The sequence below is a fragment of the Ascidia mentula genome, chromosome 1 (assembly GCF_947561715.1).
Source record: "Ascidia mentula chromosome 1, kaAscMent1.1, whole genome shotgun sequence".
NCBI classification, from domain to species: Eukaryota; Metazoa; Chordata; class Ascidiacea; order Phlebobranchia; family Ascidiidae; genus Ascidia; species Ascidia mentula.
The window spans coordinates 6,421,205-6,436,874 of record NC_138566.1 but is presented as its reverse complement, the minus strand read 5'-3'; the positions used below and the strand labels follow the sequence as shown (position 1 = coordinate 6,436,874).

Genomic DNA, 15,670 nt, shown 5'->3' with positions numbered 1-15,670 from the left:
TACACGTATTTTTCAATGTTTGGGTAACTCGTGTACTTTTCACGACAGCACGGATGTCATGGATTAGCGAGTCAACAAATAAATTTTAAACTTTGGATTCCAGCCAAAATTCGATCATTTCATCCAGTCTCTGTTTATTCTCTTCTGTGACCTGAAATTTTGACTAAAGGTCAAAAAGCATTATCTTTTCGCCATTTTTGCTATGATGCCCAAAGTATCATGACCACTGACGTTATAAAAATTATGGCTGTGTATTAACAATGCCTAATTGTAACGTAAACTTCCGTAGTATCCTCAGTGGTATCCCCTGCACATTAATCACAATATTATTCGATTAAAGTATACGCAGGTAATAAGTTAACTCCACTTACGGTCTCATGCAAACCAGAGTAAATAGTAAGACTGGTTCCTTAATTGTTTCAGAATCTAGCCCTCTTGTTGGCATTGTATTCTATCAGCGACACCAAGTTTCTATTTACTTTAGTAATTATATTTTATTTCATTCTTTGATTTATTTTACCGTTTTGCTTTCTGCGTTTACTTGCAATTTCGTATTTGCAGAAACTGAGGATGCCCGTCCAGGCGAAATCGATTTTTCAAGATTGCTAATAAAGCAGGTGACTGCAATTTGAAACTTCTGTTAGTTTCATAACATTGACTTATTACCAAATCAAATGGTAATCTTATTGGCGTTGATAATTATAGCTGAATAACTACACGATTACTTGTCTTTTATACTATGTGAACAGCTCTAAATACGACTTAATATCAATGAAACCTACAGGGCATATATTCCTGACAAGGGATAAGGTTACATGTGCACTTTAACGTATAGCAAACAACCTGTGTGCTCCAATCGCTGCTTACAAGCAATCGCTGTTGCCGGGTCACACGTTATTATTCTTTTTGCCTTAAATACTACAAAAACCTAAAATTGTGCGAATGGTATTTTTATGTAGCATCAGTTAAGGTTTTTTAAGTGAAAATATCATGGAAGGCTGCAGGAATCAGTCTGAGCAGTGTGACCTTTTATTTTAAAATGTAGAACAATCAGTAATTTCGCCTAAAGAAATCAAATCTAATTCTATTTCAATAAGACCGAAACTGATGATGACATCAGGCAAAATTTATATTTCTGTATTTTAAGGTAAAAGATCATATGCTGATCGTGTTCTTTAAGTTTTCTTTGTTTGTGCATACATTTTTTTTGCGTGCAAAAGACGCCCAGTTCCAAAATAAAAATGTAGGCAAACGCTTTTTGGGATTGTGATCAGTCCTGTTCATACGCGGCCTTCTTGGAGCCAAATACACCAATAGGTGAAACAGGTCAACGTCTAAGTTTGTACTAAACCACCGTTTACCCTAAGTTGCTATTGCTGCCCATCACTACCTAACCATACACAAAACAAAGCGACGGTGCATTAACTCGGTGTGTTTGTTGTTATTTATCCGTAACGATCACAGAGGTCGTCAGCAACGGGCTGCTGAGTCAGTTCCGCTTGATGTGTGTGGTTTTGTTTGATTAGCTCCCAATGACGCTATAGTTATAAGTTATTCCAGCTATTAGTGGTCTTACGGTTAATTGAATGGCATTAGAACGCCTTATTTGTCGAGCCTTAAGTGGTCTTTGTACTGCAAATTGCAACGAAAAGCACCGTGTCAAATGTTGGGGGATACACGTTGATTTAATATTTTGGTTTTGCTGAAGCCGCCCAACTTCACTTTTTGCTTTATGTTTTTGAGACACCTCAAAGAATGTTCACTTTTTAAATGAGGCGTTATAACCTTTGGTATGGAAACAAATCAAAACACAGTAATACAAATGTTGTGTACAGTATAAACAAGGGCGAGAATGCTCTCTGTCTCCCGAGCGAAGGCGAACTGCAGATATCACCAGCTGTCTTCTGTTGGTGTTGCCGGTTCCACTCAAAGGTCAAATCTTCGTACTGAAGTTGCTATTTCGTCGCCAACGTGGAATTTGAACATGGAAAACTAAAACAGTGTTATTAAAATCGACACAATTTGGTAGTCGAACATTTTTCAAAAAAGTTTAAAAGAATTGTTTTATTTAATCAGATTAAATATTTATCAATGTCCAATACGTCACCAGAGAGATAGCATGACTTTTTGCCCTTCAGTTTCAGCGCATGTGTAAATTTAAGCATACAGAGCATAAATACTTCGCAGAATGCCATTAACCATGCAGTTATACGTACAGCCATAAGCGTAAGTTATTGCTTGCGCTTGATAAACAGTATCGCTACTTGGCCAATGCCGTGTGCGTTTTGATGTGTATGACATCTTTTCGCGTGTCGCAAAGCACAACATTTGGTACTACAGGGTCACGGGAATTCGTCGCAGCTTGCATGCCAATTGGCGTCAAGCGACACTTCGCAGCTGTCGCGCTCGCGTTTCGGACTCTCGTCGGGCGTCATCAATATTTCATTGGGCCCGAATGCTCATCGCTCGCCGGCGCCCTTACCTCTGGCGTCCGGAGACCCATCGCAGTTGTGTCGGCCTACAATACTAATCGATGCAACGGCCAGAGACCGTCCTCATCGCTTTATCCACGCCAATTTTTTGCTATTCGTTTTCTCGCTGGTGCGGCATAGTTGCGGTACCTTCGATCGATTTAAACAATGGTTACTAATCGCCTTTCTTAGAAGAGCGAGCAGTGACATCAAAACTATGCAAGTTTGGCCCGAATTCGCCTCGGCACATTTCTTTAATTAACCCGAACTCACACAGCGGTCAAAAGTACCTGAGTAAACGAATTGATGACCAACTGCACGACAATTGCTAAACCAGAAGGCTTGGCCAATGTAGATAGAGCGTGACTGCCGTGATTGGCAAAAATAGAGCCACTGGATATAACTGAAGATCCAACGTGAGTTCTATTATTTGCCAAGTACCGCGCCGCGCTTTTTCGAGTGCTTTGTGCAAGCGCTGCATTATCACTGTCGTTTATACTCCAAACTTGACAAAAGAAATTTCTCAGCACACAGAAGCAAGCTTGCAACGCGGTTTGCTTGGCACACGCCAGAAATTGAACTCAATATGTCAATTTTTGTACCAGTGCCAAACGAAACACGGCAAAAGTATTTTCTCGCCACAAGATTTCCTCACTAATGCTGCAGTTTGAACATTTAGTCTGCAGATTTGAGTGATTCGAAACCACATCAGACTACACTGTCTTCTCAACAACCCAAGGAGCCGTTTAAATGCGCCGCTTGCCTTCTTTTTCGCGCTGCATAATGCATGTGAGTTCGCCAGCGCTCGGCCGAGAGGTCCCGTTGCATATTAGATGTACCGGTCGGTTCCCGCCGGCCCTATTATCTTCGATGTAACCCCGTCTCGTAACAAGGAATCAAGGCAAAATCCGATAATCCGGGCAAAGCGCGCGTGATGGCAAAGTTCGTGGCACATGACACTTGCAAACCCACTGCGAACAAGCAGCCTTGTCGGCTGGCAGTGAATTCAACTAAGTGCCATAAGACACGCACCTCTGAAAGCGCCGCAGAAACCTGTCAATAACCCAGCCCGCCGAATGATAGCCTGGCAAATGCAAACGGCTTAATATACCAAAGTGACAGGCTTCGGGGTTTATTGATATGAACATTATTAACGTTTAATGAGCCACCCCGCTGTCAAAATTTGATAAGGACCTCGTTTCCGCAGAGTTTCCGAATAGTTTTTGAGTTATGAGCGGAGGAAAATCAGCAATTCTCATCTGGCGTGTACTTATAATAAATAGCATTGGAGATCAAATAAAGTTCACCAAAACAAATATGCAAGTTTCCTGCTTTGAGTAATAAAATCTTGTTTGTAACGCTTTGTGCATAATAACTGTTTGAACATTGTAACTTTTCATAAACTGTTGCACAGTTAGGTTGTCAAAAAGTATTGATGTCAAATTAATGACCAATACATTCTGATCCAACTTTAGTATAGCCCAGTCATCCAACCAGCGTTACCCGCAGTGTTCCTGTGGCGTCTATCAACTTTACTGTGACGTAACAATTGATTGGCATTCTGATGCGTTTAACTCGGGCATGGGTGTCGATGAATGCGGTTAGTTATATTTAGATATACGGTTGTTTCCAACGGCCGTCGGCATACCTTAATGCATAAATATAGTGTCGACTGTCAGCTTAGTGCGTTGTACAGCAGTGTCGATGTAGTTGAAACTGAAAAATTGAAATCTACGTTTGGAGACAACTTAACTTGAAAAAAATCTCTTTTGGGCTGCAGACAACGTTTTCCAGAACCCGACACAAAACTTTGATTTAGATGAAACTTAGTTAAACTTTAATTTTAACAGGTCATGCAACACACTTACCGCTTACGATTCGCTGACTCCTTCCAAACGGCCCATAGTACGTACACGATAAAACATACCGAGTGCTGAAGCAGTGTGACAGTCAAAAGCGGGCGGAATGTAATGAAAACAGACAACTGTCGAAACAGGAGCGTGTCAGTGTTTTGCAATCGCAACCCACGGGGAAGTGCGTCACAAAAATGCAGCTAATATGTGGAAACAAAAAAACAGAGGAGGCAGCGGACCCGGTGCGGTTGAAAAAGGGTTCATTTCCGGCCGATTTTTCGCTGTGTTATACGTCAAATTTAAACGCCGCCCAACTGTTTATGGTGTTGCTTTTTTAGTCAATTGATGCTGAAATATTCAAATATGGGTAGGTTTGGGTGCCGCAGTTTGTGATTGGTCACTTTAAAAAATGCACGCCGCGTTTATACACTTAAAATGGCGCCACCTACCGGCCACCACAAGTCTGTAATTTTTCGTGGTTCAAGAACGCACACATTCGTTGCGCTACAAGCACGATATTATTGTCATGTCCGTGTAAATTTGTGGTCATATTTTTTGAATATTTACTCGCAATTAACTTTTTAGTGGCCATAGCGTGGGACCCGGCGATCAACTATGTAATTCCATCCATTACTTTGTCGGTTATTCGCGGCACTTTATCAATTAGGCGTGCGGTTGAGTTGTTTTTCCAAGAGATCACTTGTGTCCACAGATTGACACGCGTCCCATGTAATCCCCAAAACCTCCAATCAACCCTTCCGTATATACGGCGCCATAGAAGGACTGAAAAGTACCAACGTTTCCTGTCTACCCGCTAATCACTCCGATCCGCAACTGAAAGACGAGGGACAGGATAAGTACCACACTTAGAATAAAGCATGGGAAACCAAATGCGTTGATGGCTTGCGCTTGCTTTTAACAATTAGCATGAATGCCGTGGTCACGATGATAGAACTGTAATCGAACATGTCATTTTACATTACTACCGTTTGTGCTTTGAAAGCTCTTGCAAAAGCTGCATCCATTAAAACGAACTTTGACAAGTAAAATACACCAACCCGTGGATCACATGCAATTTCAATTAAACGACAACGCATAGTACGGCTGGTTACCATTGCCAATCTTACTTGAAACTGCAGACGGGTAAACGTAAAATTACTGATGATGCCTTTTAGGTCGAAACAGTGGCCATCTGTCTGCAGCTTACACAAGTAAATTTAAATCTTAATTATTTACCCTATTATTAATTAAACGGATATGGTCTTTATCGAGACTCTATTATGTGACCAGATGCAGTCGGCAAATTATAATAAAAGTAAATCGTATTGAAACGATCGTCGGAAATGACAACGGGTGATCAACGCGACCACAAAATTTCCGCATTATGTGGACGGCCAGATTATAATCAACGTGCAGCAAAACTGTTGATAAATGAAGCCAACTCACATATAATCTAATATATAATAAGTGGCGAGGTGTGGATCAACCCATCATGTCCACATTGGGACGCAAAGTTATTCGTTATATGTTTAAATTTAATGGGCGATTTCTTGAATCTCTTGGAGCGTTTTAAATCCCAATGCGACAACGATTACCAAATTATCTTGATGTACTGCACAGCAGGCGGAAGGCGAAAATATCAAATCACAGAAATTTATACTTTGACTGTTTCGACGTCTTTTGTAAACGCAGTTGCCCAATTATCAGGTAAAGTTATCTGATAACAGTTCTGTTAGTGGTTCTTATTCGCTAGTGCAGTTTTTCTCAGCCAAAAAGACAACAAATGCAGTCGAAACCCAACACAAACAGTGCGACCAACAGCAAGCGGAAACAAAGAGAGAAATGATGACGTCTCTCAGTTAGCGGCATGCGATTGGTCGAGACTAAGTCACCTGTTCTCCTGCTTCCTGCCAACGCCCGCCTACCAACGGTACGCCATCGCAGCATAGAAAATAGATTGCCAAATTACTGTTTGCAACAACATATTACCTTTAATTCAATGAATAATCTTGAGTTTATGTGCAAAAAAGCCATAATATTGGAGAGCTCTTGAGTTTGCTATCTATAAATTTGTCGTCATTATTGTGTGTAATACAGCAGTTGAACCCGAGTGATTTGGAATCAAATTCTTATGACGACCACAGATGTACTCGGTAAACTATAAAATAAATGGGGTCTATGTAAAGGGGTGATACCCCTTTACCGATTCATATGTAGCACCTTAATCACCGTCCTCGCATGGTTACTTTTTACCAAGCGCCTAATATCCATCATTTAGTTATAACTGTATTTTACTTTCCAACCTTAAAAACGAATAAAAAAAAAACTCTTCAAGAATGGACCTTCAATAACTTCGTTTACCTTTTAACCAAGACCGAGTTGAAAACATTTTTGCCACACATTACTTTTCCTCTTGACCACGAACCAGTAACCGTCGTTGCTAGGTGGCGCTCTCTGGCCACCCCAAACATATCAGAACAAAAGCCGAAAGTTGCTTATACTTATACCCGCCATACGGTCGCTTTTGCCAGGTTACAATCTTCCAAACAAAACCGTTAACACATAACGCCCAACCTCATGCGTAACTCACACCAATGACTGTCATATACATTCGTGCATCCCTTCAACTAAGAGCAAAGCAGCACACAGAGAACGTTCCGTTTCTACGAAGCATCAGCGAATTACAAGAGATATTTCGGAAACGATACAAGCATCAGAGCCTTTCCTGTTACAACAAAAATTAAATAGCTGCGAATGGCTTTGCTAATGTAAATAGAGAAAAGGCGTACTGCGACTAGCTGGCTCCAACGGCAATTTTGTTGAAGCTGGCACCCCTATTTACAAAACAACATTAATGTCATCTTGCACTATCTTGGAAAGAGATTCAAACCGTAAATCAAGCCAGCAGGTGACAGAAAATCAAAAAGGAACCCAATCATAAACATGTTCAGTGCACAAAAATGTCATTGAAAGAAAATTTTTTACCACCGGCCTGAAGAAACAAAGATGTTCTGTAATGGGAAGGCGTCTCCACATCCTGTGACGTCTCTAGTCACGTGATTTGGTGGGTGGGATCCTCCCGACGTCATAACGTCCTGTCGGCCAAGCCCGCTTTCGGTATTACGAACTGCTCAGCTTTCTATTGGTATTTGAATCCTTGGGGATAGACATTAATAAATATCTATCCAATAAGATTGCCCCGGAATATTGAAGGAATGACAGGAAAGCTTTCCTGTTACAACAAAAATTAAATAGCTGCGAATGGCTTTGCTAATGTAAATAAAGCAGCTAGCTTTGTTGTGGAAATCAGTTTGTTACCGTCCAGAATTTGGGTACCATATCTTGCATGCTATAATGATACAATTATGCCACCCCAACGATCTACAGATCACGTGTTAAACATGATCCCAAAAGTGAGGCAAAACGGTAAATGCCTGTTCCGATACTGGTTCCGTAAATCTCACAATAGCCGCAAACGGTTCCCTAAATTCTAACATTCGCTCTCATAATGCAAACAGAGCGCGCTGCAAGGCGGAAACGTCACACGCCTGGGCGCAACAACTGTGTTCTATTGTAGACGAAACGCTAGCGGAAACGGTTCTGTTAGCGACTGCCGTGCGCGTTCGTAAACACAATAGACGCGAATGCGAATGTGCACCAGTTACAACGAAGTGGCTGAACACAGTGCAAGTGATATTCCGTTCTATTGGGCACAAAATTGTTGTTTACTGTAAACAAAATTCGACATCAACAAAGCCGCCGGTGCAGTGATATCAACTGTATACATATTTGCAAATGAATCAAGGGAGGTTTTGCTTGTGTTTGTTGACACTATCCCAGGCAAACGCCTAGTTGTGAATCAACCAAGTTTTACTCATATCTTCATCCTACAAAATTCGTCATGTAGGGAGTTACTTGCACTGGATGACAGCAACACCAAGCCTGATGCCATTTGTAATTTTGCCCAAACTGCTTGCGCGAGCCCAAATAGACAATAAACCACAAACCCCATGCTGAACCATCCTGAAAAAGAATAAGTGATAATCCTCCTTTATCCAAGCCAACCGTACGTTCCTTTTAGCCCATAATGAGACACGACAGCATAAGCGCAACTTTTCCTTCATTTCTAATGGATCAAGACAGTGCCTCTAACAAGCAGACAAAACAGATCTTTTTGCAAACTATGCCCACACAATAACTATCACCAAAAATTATAAGATGGTGTACTATAACTATTAAAACTATTTATAATTGCAACACAAGGCAAATTTACTTGGCTTCAATCCATTTTACACAATCCAGCACAAAAGTATAAATCGTTACTTACTTTGCAGCACATTGCTTATTTCCAGCACACAAAATACAACCTTGCCACAACTCAGCCAAAACACAAACTTCCCTTTTGCACATAAACAACCGATCAGAATGTACAAACGTAAAAGGTTTTGACAGCAGCGTTCACATGTTGCATGGCAGGGTTAAGGTCAGTAACAAAATGTTGTCCCAAAACCAATCCCAATGCCATTACTGAAATCGCTGCTAAACTTTGTTCAGCATAACTGTAAGGGTTCACAGCTCGCACGATTTTTACCCAGTTAGCTTTGTTGACAGGTAGGCCTACATTTGATCTTTAACAAATTACCATCGTCACAGGCAACTGTCTTTGTGTCTCAAACTTTTCAAAAAGCTTTTCAAAGCATGTGGCGACGCCGACATCGCTAAACTGTAATAAAGCACCTAACACTGCTTGAAAATAATGTGAATACCAGCGCACGAGTTTGGGCCCAATGACAAGAGATATTATATATACGACCAGGACAGCACATTCAGGCTCAAACGAATGTGGTGGAACTAATTGCAGTGGACCCGACGATTTCGAATGTCAAACCGACGTTTCGCGTCGGAGGCGAAAAAGCGAGGGGGGCCACGTTGAATGAAAATAATATTATGGAATCAAACGCGGCGCTCAAAGGAACCTGTAATTGCGACGCGACGCACGGGTAGGGTCTGAATGCGGTCGATGCGGCGGCAGTAAATATGGCGGTGCCCTGATGCTCCTGTGCGAGTCTGTACAACGCCCACCAATCAACGGCTGCAACCGACATCGTCATGACAACGGCCCGGATTTTAAACAAACACAGTGAGGGTAAAATGCTTTTCAGGTTGCAATGTTTGGAAGGAAGTGACAAACGTACAATCAATACTAACCCTAATAAAGGTAAAAGTACATTGCATAACTGTAACTGTATGATGGCCAGTATGTAGGGTGCTGTATCGACTAACGCGGCGTGTTCTCAATATGTTGCCATCAACGTTCTTCGAAATTGGTAAAAGTGTTAATATTTTGGCATTTTCCTTGAGTAAAACAGGCACAAAATAAAAACAATGGTTTTAGGATTTTGGAATCAAACCGCCGCGAAGGGGAAACCCATTTGCTATCTCGGCCTCTTCCCTGTGTCCAAACACAACATAAACCTATAAACGACCAATGTGGGGACGCCAGAGTTAGTTTTCTTTATACATACTTGCTTGTCAGTAACACACCCTTCACGACTTTGTATGCCTGTTTTCCTGCTGGAGCACCATATTGCTACTATTTTTAGCGGGCTGTCACAGGCCTTAGTTTGCATTTAGTATGACTGTTGCATAGTAATACGCTTGTAGGATCTCACAATAAAGCTGCCTGTTCAATAAGCTTCGCCGAGGAAACATCCTTTTTAATGTATATACGGACGCCTACACCGGGTAGTGATGTCACGCACCTGCACACGGTCGATTTCCTTTGTTGTAGCTGTCACAACATACAGTCAAACGTGCATAGGCTACGCCGCTCGTATTGCACAATATTAAACGCAGTAAGACTCGACATTTTCATCAGTAAAAACCTGATGAATGGTGAGAATGTGATTTGGTGATCAAAGCTTGTAGTGACGTCACAAATGTTACGTATTTTATTACATTATACCAAGTCTGCGTTTATAGCACATTCAAGGTGATGTACCTGTTATAAAGCGAATCGATTTTCACAAGTAAACCTTTTACTTTTTACAAAGACAACCGATAAAACGAATAAATTGAAAACCATAGAGGGTACAGAATTATTTACATGGTTCATAGTAAGGGACTGGTAACGTGAACTACCTTGTGTTCACACGCTATCCATGATAAAAGTAGTGTTACAAACTGTGTTATGTATCGTGTAGGAGGCTGCCACGTGCAACTATAACGCAAGCAGTAACACATCATACCAACCTTACCATGCTGTCCATTTCTCTGTTTCTATCTTCACAAGATTAAGGATAAAAAGTGGATTAAACGTTTCGTCCCTCCTACTCTATCATTCGTCGCATTTTGAGCATATTCATGTAAACGCCACCCACACTAGTAAGACTACAGTTCCGTTGAATATCATACCCTGTGCGCTGTCACTTCCGTCCGCCGCCCGTACAAAGCTTTGTCGCTATTCCCTGTTAGACTTAGCAAGTGTGCGCCTAACATAGCGTGCGTGATGGAACGATATGCAAAGTTTAAATGTATACCATCACCCATTGTTGTATTGTCCGAGGCAATTTGTTTATTGTGTTGCTTTTAACAAAAGTTTGACACAAACGCGAACCTGGGAAAAACGGGTGCCTCGTCATTTAGGCGTACATAAGATAGTCGTTGGATAGTTTTTAAAGTTATTTAAATATGCAAATTCTGTCACAAATACACAATATCAGCTGAATGATAAAATGCACCCATTCACAAGGAATGCAAAATGTCAAGCGCTCACCGAACTGATGTGACAAACACCGTGGTTACTTTTGCCCTGTCAGTCGACAGTCCATTGTTGCGCAACACAGGCTGTGACGTAACAGCCGGTAGTGAATCAAGTATTTCATAAATCACCTATCCGTTAAATTGTAAAATACGGAATTTATGACTGAACAACTGACGCCGACGCGCGGTAGCAACCAACACATGTAAAACTGAAACGGTAAAATATTCGAAAAAATTGATATCTTTAAAAAAGCTCCGCAATTGTTTTTAGGGAGACCGAAAATTGCCTCAATTTTGCCTAAATTGTGATCCACCATTTTATTTTTGGGGAAGGGGATAGGTGGGGCATTTTTTCTGTCAAATTAGGCTCTGTATGCCAATATCCTAGGACCGACCATAGTAACAGCATGCAAGCTAGTGAAAAGCGAGTGACCCATCAAACATCTGTCTACTTGTGGTCTTAAGCTGATTTTTGACTTGGTTTGTAAAAACTTAAGCATTGGATTTTTTACGAATGATATACAGTTATATGGCCTCAATAAAGGGCATCTACTTTTATGATAATCACCACAAGCATTTCACTCCAAGTTACCATTAAATTTTGACACACTGTTGCCTTATGTCTGTAAATATTAACCATTTTTACGTTGTTACAAAACTAATTTTGCCTTACTTTGACTTTTGTAACAAGCAAATGCATTGCTGCGCCAACACTTATTTCTTTTCCCTTTTGGCACAAATCAACATTTATTTCTCCAATAAAACTCCGAGTACACAAGCAAAGCGATTGCAAACACAAAGTAGTTCATCACACACAATAATAGTGCATTTTGATCAACTTGTTGGTGTTAGGACAAGGGTCATCGTTGAAGCTTTCGTTGGTGGCTGTAAGACTGCACTGTTGGCGATCGTTGCATTTTCCCTGTATTTTCTTCAAAGAGCCGACGCTGTTGCAGTCAGTAGTAAAAACATTTCCCGGGCAACTGCAGAAATAAAAAGAATTGGTAGTTTTTTTGTTAAATACAACACAGAATGCACGACTATCACTGCAAAAATTAAACCTATAATCTTTACGGAAATAATTTCACGTCTGATTGGATTTACTCCCCCTTGTTTGTTCATTGTCGTGGGTTATTCTCATTTTAAAGTTTGAAAAACCCACAAAGGAGTCAATGGATTATTTTTCATAGTCACTGACTTACGTTTCCCTGTCATCTCTTCCGTAAAAACCACCGATCACCGACATAACTTTTCCTTCTGGGCACCGAACTTCACCCGATTCATACTCACAAAAAACAGCTTCGTTCAAAGTTAGGGTGGCTGCAAATAAAAAGTAGATCAAAATACAAATTACTTCAGTACTTCATTAGATGTTATTTCACTGCTTATAGTGGTGCGCTTAGAAAAAGAAAAACACAGATAAATCCCTAAAAATAAAACTGAATTTGGGGGAATTGCATTTTTGAAAAGTGCTTTCTTAAACTGCAGCATACAACATGTACAAAAGTAAAGTAGCACTTGTTTATATAAGTGCATCGCCATAACTGTTTCTTGGTAATTTATATTTCTTGGGTAGTTCAGTTATGTTTCTGCAATTTCAACTAAAATGCAACGGATGGTTTTTGTTAGATTCACAACAACGCAATCTCGTCTTACGGCTTGGGACGCAGTAGTAATCCATCTTCACAAATTTGTTGGTTCGGGGACACGGATCGCCGAACACCGAGTTTCTCCCCGAAACCAAGCAAGTTTGTTGATTGTCGCAATGGCGCTTAAGAATTCCCAGAGAAGTGGAAGACCTGCAGTTCGTGGTGAAGAACGAAGCACCTGGACAGCTGATGCAGCAAAAATACAAGTTTGGGTGAAAAAAGGTTCACGATTAAACGATTGCTTGTCACTGTTTGAGGTTAGTATCAACGCGAGTCTTGGCAACTGCATGATCAAACAACTGCTTTTTTTTATTTATTGGATATTAGCACGGGCTTTAGGTTATTTATTGCAAAGGAATAAAATTTCAGATTTTTACGTTGGAAAGTGTGTAGTAATTTATAATATTTAACTTATATTACGTTTCACGGTCATCACGTCCATAAAATCCGTCGGTGACTAGGATGACGTTGCTTCGTGGACAGGTTATCGTGTAGCTTTGACGGTGTTCGCATGCGACTGCTTTCTTCAAGTTAAGAGCCGAGGCTGTGACGTATTAAAAAATTATTTGTGGCCACCACTGTCACGAAGTTTGTAGCAGTGGCTAATTATGGAGATCAAATAATAATAGAATATGGACTTACGTCTCTTAACGCAGTAATACTGTACACTGATGTACTTGTCCGTATCAGGGCAGTTGTCATTGAAGTTGTTCTGGGACAAGACGCAAAATCTCTGATTTTGGCAGGAACTCCTGATAACGTCTTCCGCGTAATCAACAGAGCAAGTTGAGCCGCCGCCGATTTCAGCCGGGCAACTATTAAAATTAAACACGAAATGGAATTCTAGTTAAAAGTGCTGGTACAATATCAAACAGCAAAAATCAATTAAAAGTGCAACGACAAGCCAACGTTTTGCAAAAATAGTTAGGGTCGAGAACTTACAATAAGTTTTGTATTTAATTCTCATTTGCAAAATATCTCCGGTTTTTACTTACGTCTGGGCGTTTGAGCGCCCATAGAAACCGCTCAAAATAACCATCACGTGATCTTGGGGGCAACCGATCTTGACGTCACCATCGCCTTTGCACACCGTGTTCTCAAATGGTCGATAACGGACTGGGGACGCAAAGCACAAACATAGCAAGTATTGTTAAACAAAGTCACTATAGTTAAGGCAGTCATACCTAGGTTATTACAAGTGCTAACGTTTTGCAACCATACAATTTTCTGGTTGTTTCTTTATGAAAGTGAGTAAAAAAATCAGCGAATATATTTGTTCCTAAGTTTATAAAATCCAATGTTTGATGAAATATTTGCACTTCGTGTAAACGACCGTTTTCGCATAACAACTTGTGTTGTTTTGCCTTAAATCGTACAAACCGTTCGCCTGTTTGCACAAAACGTATTAAAATTTCGGTTTTCACATTACTTGCCTGGCGAAACGCATCTGTAGTCAATTTGGGCGTATGAGCTGGCATTGGCGCATCCTGATCCAAAAACATCCTCACTGGCAGAGAGGGTGCAGGAGTTTTGATCGTGACACAGTTTTACAATAGCTTCTTCAGAACCAGCTACCTCGCATGTTTCGGCGTTGCTACCACACCTGTTTCGCAAATATAATGCTTCATCTGTTTCGTTTAAACATAATGCGGTGCAGTAGAAATGAATGATGTGCAGATAAAATTGAATTGTTTTTTTTTTTTTTTTTGATTGTTTTTTTTTATCACCAAAAAACTGCCAATAGACCCATGAAGAATGTGACCATTGCTCTGAGTTAAAAGATTTTGTGCCAAAACTTTAGTTTCAAATTCAGGTTACCAAAAATTATTCTTTCTTCCGTAGAACGCGTCGTACACGTCGATGACGGTATTATGGGGACAAGTCACAGTGATCTGGTTGCTACCGCACACGTATTCCGTAATGACGTCACAAGATCTGCCTAAAATTTAAAACAGGATGTACACCTATATGAGAGGAATAGTTGTAGGTGTATTCCACAGTACGTTTTAATAATACGAATCATCAATTACTGCAACAAACAAACAATTGCAGTTGACAAAAAAACTTTTGTCAATAAGACATCTATTTGATCAGATAAATACGATCGGTAGGCCTATGTAATGTTAACGAAAAAAGTGTGTTTTTTGCAACGCTGCCACACAGTGCGAGGATAGTGGCAAGTTATGAACCAAACTTTCATTTCTAAACAGTTGAGGACTGGACATCTTATTTTTTAAAGCGACAATCTGCTTTAGAATTAAAATTGTAATTTCTTACAATAGCTAACTCCCAGAATGAGAAGAATGGAAACGATTCTCATCATTGAAGTTTTCGTTTAACTTTTTGTCAAACAGGAACTACAACAACCTGAAATACACAAATGATTATTTCTAATATTATATCCATTGTTGCCAACAGCAACAAAACAAATCGGCGGAAGAACTGACAGGTGTTAGAACAGCAAATTATAATCTCCAGTATTATCAGGGGTGAAGAACAAGACCACCAGTGTGAGTTACACTGCAGTCCACCAATTGTTGCAATTTTTAGGTCTACCTATATCTTCAACCTTGCCAGAGCAGCAGAAAAATGAAGAATTTTCTTTTCAGGCAGCTTTTATATTCCAGCAATTGGATGATGCAAGCCAACATCATTATAAAATCTACGAGAACAGTTTAGCACCAGGCAGGTGTAGTTTGTACTTTGCCTATGCACCTGCGGAAATATAAATTGGATAATTTACAGTCCATTGTACAAGAAAACGCTTTGTCACTTCCTAAAAGAGCAAACTTTGGTCAGAATATTCTCGAACGTTTCCGTATCAAGGTCACTGTTCATAGTTTACAAACTGTACGTTGGACGTAACCACGACTTCAAGGTCTAATTGTGAAATCAAATACTTATTTAATGCTTTATGATAAGCATATACCTTTTT

The 15,670-nt window shown here is 40.3% G+C and overlaps 1 protein-coding gene across 1 annotated transcript; it reads right to left on the bottom strand.

Annotated features, from left to right (window-relative positions):
* Positions 1-11,894: 11,894 nt before the first annotated feature.
* On the bottom strand, positions 11,895-15,055 carry LOC145899313 (rhamnose-binding lectin-like). Its single transcript, XM_082988088.1, has 9 exons — positions 15,013-15,055; positions 14,554-14,674; positions 14,169-14,338; positions 13,731-13,851; positions 13,378-13,550; positions 13,156-13,279; positions 12,743-12,921; positions 12,289-12,406; positions 11,895-12,069 (listed from the first exon to the last, which is right to left on the bottom strand). The coding sequence occupies exons 1-9, from the start codon at positions 15,053-15,055 to the stop codon at positions 11,895-11,897; spliced, it is 1,224 nt and encodes a 407-aa protein (XP_082844214.1).
* Positions 15,056-15,670: the final 615 nt, after the last annotated feature.